The 4,820-nt window shown below is 37.4% G+C and overlaps 1 protein-coding gene across 1 annotated transcript in view; it reads left to right on the top strand.

The window, feature by feature from the left end:
* Nucleotides 1-4,820, top strand: part of crhr1 (corticotropin releasing hormone receptor 1) — a 136,342-nt gene that overhangs the window by 105,710 nt on the left and 25,812 nt on the right. Inside the window, exon 7 of the mRNA XM_016570704.1 lies at nt 1,041-1,161. Coding sequence (XP_016426190.1) covers nt 1,041-1,161 — 121 coding nt within the window. The remainder of the gene's footprint in view (nt 1-1,040; nt 1,162-4,820) is intronic.

The raw sequence follows: 4,820 nt of genomic DNA, 5'->3' as shown, positions 1-4,820 counted from the left end.
TGAGCATCGGCAGTAATGAGGCGCGTTGGAGTGACGTCACCGCCCCTCTTCGACTGATTGGCTAGAGGAGGAGCTGTCAATCTAGAACTAGTGGACCAATGATGATGTTTTAGCCCTCCCTGATTTACATGAAACTCTAACCGCAACATTTGGAAGAAGAAGCGCAGAACGTGGAATAAAGAGCAAAGAGAAAAACAGCATAAGCATACAAAAAATAAAAATATGTGCAGAAAATGTCTGAGAGCACAAAAGACAGAGAAATATAACCGAGGAAAACATGATTTTGTGTGCAGTTAAGATAATTTTGCATTAATATTTCAGTTTTGTGCAATATGATTTTAAATGTGTCCAAAGTTTTGATTCGTGCTTTTTTTTTTTTTTTTATGCGTTATTCAATTTTTGATTTACACTTATTATTTTTTGATTTGTGACCATTGTTTGCTATTCTGAAAACTTTGCTTTCATTTTTAAATTTTGTGCAATATAATTTTACTTGCGTTTTTAAATTTTGGTTTCACACTTGTTATGTTTTTAACCGTGACTGCAATAGATTTGGCGGGAATATGATCCCATACTTTTGTGCTCCACAGAAGTAAGAAAATCATACAGGTTTGGAACAACATGAGGATGAGTGAATGATCACAGAATTTTCATTTTTGAGTAAACTGTCCCTTTAAGTTTTTTTTTTTTAATTAATGGGCATATAATAGAATTAATTTGACCACATTTTTAATCAGTTTACACCTTGTGTGTATATCATATGATATGTGCATTGCTTGAAGATGCAACCACTTCACACAGTCAGTGTGCCATTTAAAGATAAACATAATGTGCTCTGATGGGACCGCATGCTAAGAAAACTCAACAGCACAATGGATCTACCAATAAAACAACATGAACTCATGCTGTGAACGCATTCACACCCTGTGAAAAAGACAACAAAAAGTCTTGATAGGAAGAGTGTATTTCATCTAACATCTTAACTCTTTCTTTCCTTCCATCTTTCGTCTCCTTCATCTTTCCTTCCCCTCCATTCTCAGGAGTATCCGGTGTCTGAGAAATATCATCCACTGGAACCTGATTACAGCATTTATCCTACGAAATGCCACCTGGTTCGTGGTGCAGCTCACCATGAACCCAGAGGTGCATGAGAGCAATGTGGTGAGTAAACACATACGCAGACAAATATTCTCTTCTTACTCCTATTAAATGTCTTTTCAAAATACACAAACAGTGCACACATAATCCGTTGTTATTTCTCACAATATGTGCAGACCCGCTCTTTTGTTCCATCCATTGTTCGTTCTCACTATTTCTCGCTCTTTGCCCCACTGTTATTCTCTCATTTTGTTGGCACACATGCGGACAAACACAAGTTTATTAAAGGAAATGTTCATTCAAAAATGAAAATTTACTCACCCAAGATGAATTTGGTCCTTCATCAGAACAGATTTGGAAAAATTTAGCATTGCATCACTTGCTCACCAATGGATCCTCTGCAGTGAATGGGTGCCGTCAGAATGAGAGTCCAAACAGCTGATAAAAACATCACAATAATCCCCAAGTAACCCACACCACTCCAGTTCATCAACTAACATACGGTGAAGTGAAAAGTGGCATGTTTGTAAGAAACAAACCCATTATTAACACTTGTTTTAACTTCAAAACGTTGTTTCCGGATAAAATATGAGTCAATAATCCATAATAATGAGTCATCTTGTCTGAAACAGGAGAGAAATATGCACAGATACAAAAAACAGATTCACAAAAACAATACATATAGGTAGATTTTGATGTAGGAGGAAAACAGGGGATTGACTTTTTCACAAGAGGAAGTGTTATGGATTATAGCCTGGTATTTTGGCCAGAAGTGACGGTTTAAAGTTAAAACACCTTAATGTTGGATTTGTATCTTACAAACACGCAGCTTTTCACTTCACAGTATGTTAATTGATGGACTGGAGTGGTGTGTGTTACTTGTGGAATATTATTATTATGAAGGTGAGTATTTTCAGCATCATTTTTGGGTGAACAGTGCATTTAATTGCATTCAAAAACTGTCCCTGACATCTGGGTCTCCGTTTCTGCACTCTAACAGAGATGAAAATCTAATTAGTTTCGGTGTTGTTGGCACTAAATGTGTGTTGGTGGGTGTTTTGGGTGGGAATGTTAACAGCTCAGCCCCTGAGTCACCATCCGCTATGCTTCCCCAAGAATTAATTACCCTCCACATTTCTGTGCTACCTTAATCGACTAAGCCAAGCAATTAATTCATCTACCGCCACGTCAATATCAGTCCCAAGGGGCTTTTCCATCTACATCCAAATTCAGCCTCATATATTATGATGCACATGGCTTTTCAGAAAGTATCAGTTTGATTGCGCAATGTTTGTCCTTGATTCTTATCTTTTGTATTTGTCAAAGCATGATGTGTACCTGTTTATCTGTATTTTATGTAAGGGCTAACTTAATTGGCTCTTCATGCTAAGATTTGGAACGGCAGTACATTAGTTCTACCTCTGAACTCCCCTAGAGAGAAACTTAAAAAGTTTCAAGGGGTTTTAAGGCGGAAGTGGTTATTAAGCATTCCTCCAGGTCTTTGTGCAGACAGCAGTGGCCTAATTTTCCTAGTTTCCATTCAAAGAAAACTCCTTTGAGGTGTTTAAAAGTGATAAGAAATTATTTGTGGACAAATGCCTTCCGTTGACCTGACTAGATTAAATAAAATGAGCATTCTTGGACAGAATGGAGAGCCGGAGGCTGTTTAAATGTGAAAGAAATTGTGTAAATATGCGATGTAATTGATGCGCTTGTTTTGAATCGTTTCAATTACAGTTCAAGCAAGTGAACCCAGTTGCCTCATGGTTTATACAAAGAGCATCTTGACTCAATCTGCTTTACTTAACAAGGTTGAGCTTTGCATTATGTCTTTTTTATTCTGTACGTACAGGATGCATCAGTTTAGAAATGGCTCACAAGTCAGAGCAAACAGCTCTTCACTGAGTTTTATGAATGACACATTTATTGTGAAAAGTGTCACTTTGTGGAGAATTTACACAATGACTGTTGATGAAAGACATTGTTCAGTAAGGAACTGTAAAATTAGCAATAAAGATCCTTATAATCTCTACATGGTCTTAAATTCCTGTCACACCAGGGGGGCTGTTATAGAAGGCGATTGTAAAATTCTGCAGAAGTACTTCTGAGAGCCAGAGCATTTTATGACTGAAGAAGCTTTTCATTTCCCCCCGCTATTTCACATGTTTAAACGTAATCGTAACCCCAGAATACAGTACATGTAATGGTCTATGAACTATTAGCTCACTGATTAATGCTGGGAAAAAATGAACCTTCAATAGTTTCTCAAGCCCATATGGCTGCGATAAGTGTTAGGCCTGAGATTTTGCTTTCTCTTATGTATTTTAAGAGAACTCAGAGGTTTGAAAGTTTATAATCTTTCTGTGACACTTGAATTCCCACTTTAGTAATAACTAGGGGTGTGCCCGAAGTCGAATACCGTATTCGGAAAGGCATGGATAATGGCTTCAAAAACGAATAACGGATAACGAATGATTTTGCCCGAATATTCGGCTGAGGGTGCAGCACAGTCTGGTGTTTGCTAGATTCACAGGTGAGCCAGGGGATCAGCGCGATATTTTACACAAACCTCTAAATTCACGCAATAATGAGTGTGTGAAGTGAATGAATGTAAACTTTATGAATGAAAAGAGCACAAATCAATCACTGCATTGCTGTTGCCACTCCGTGCATCTCTCAGAAATCAGAGCTTGGCAAGAGTAGGCCTAATATTACCTAAAATAATACATCATACACGTTCTACTATTTGTGTATATATAAAAGGCAATGAATGATTTAAACTGTATAGGCTACGATATGATACACGAATGAATAAGCACAGCGCGATCGCCAATCAAACAGCCGCGTTGCCATCTCTGCGCGTCTCTGTCTCTCAGAAACCAAACCAGCTCTCTGTCAAGAGTAGGCTAATAATCAACTTAAATACAGATACATTTTCTACTAGGCCTACATGTTTGCTTCCTTATCTTTTGCTGGTTTGCGTGGCACGCGCACATTTGTTTAGTGAAGTTCAAAAAAGACTCGTTTAAAGAGTTCTGCATAATGAAAATGTGCACCTTGAATTAATTCCGTCGTGTTCAAATGATCACTTAATGTTTGTCATGAAATCTTCCTACTTGTATGATACATTTTTAGAAATGTTTTTTTTCCCATAGGTTTTTCAGACCTGCAAATTACTTAAGTGAAATACTTTTTTAAACTGCGCAGGAACCGGTGAGCCAAAATAAATCATGTTGTTTTTACATAAACATAAATGTGCATCTCAATAAATTAGAATGACGTGGAAAAGTTCATTTATTTCCGTAATTCAACTCAAATTGTGAAACTCGTGTATTAAATAAATTCAATGCACACAGACTGAAGTAGTTTAAGTCTTTGGTTCTTTTAATTGTGATGATTTTGGCTCACATTTAACAAAAACCCACCAATTCACTATCCCAACAAATTAGAATACTTCATAAGACCAATAAAAAAATCATTTTTTGTGAATTGTTGGCCTTCTGGAAAGTGTTTATTTACTGTACGTGTGCTTAATACTTGGTAGGGGCTCCTTTTGCTTTAATTACTGCCTCAATTCGGCGTGGCATGGAGGAGATCAGTTTGTGGCACTGCTGAGGTGGTATGGAAGCCCAGGTTTCTTTGACAGTGGCCTTCAGCTCATCTGCATTTTTTGGTCTCTTGTTTCTCATTTTACTCTTGACAATACCCCATAGATTCTCCAT

The sequence above is a fragment of the Sinocyclocheilus rhinocerous genome, unplaced genomic scaffold (genome assembly GCF_001515625.1).
Source record: "Sinocyclocheilus rhinocerous isolate Xijiao unplaced genomic scaffold, SAMN03320098_v1.1 scaffold832, whole genome shotgun sequence".
Classification (NCBI taxonomy): domain Eukaryota; kingdom Metazoa; phylum Chordata; class Actinopteri; order Cypriniformes; family Cyprinidae; genus Sinocyclocheilus; species Sinocyclocheilus rhinocerous.
This window is presented reverse-complemented; position numbering and strand designations above follow the sequence as displayed.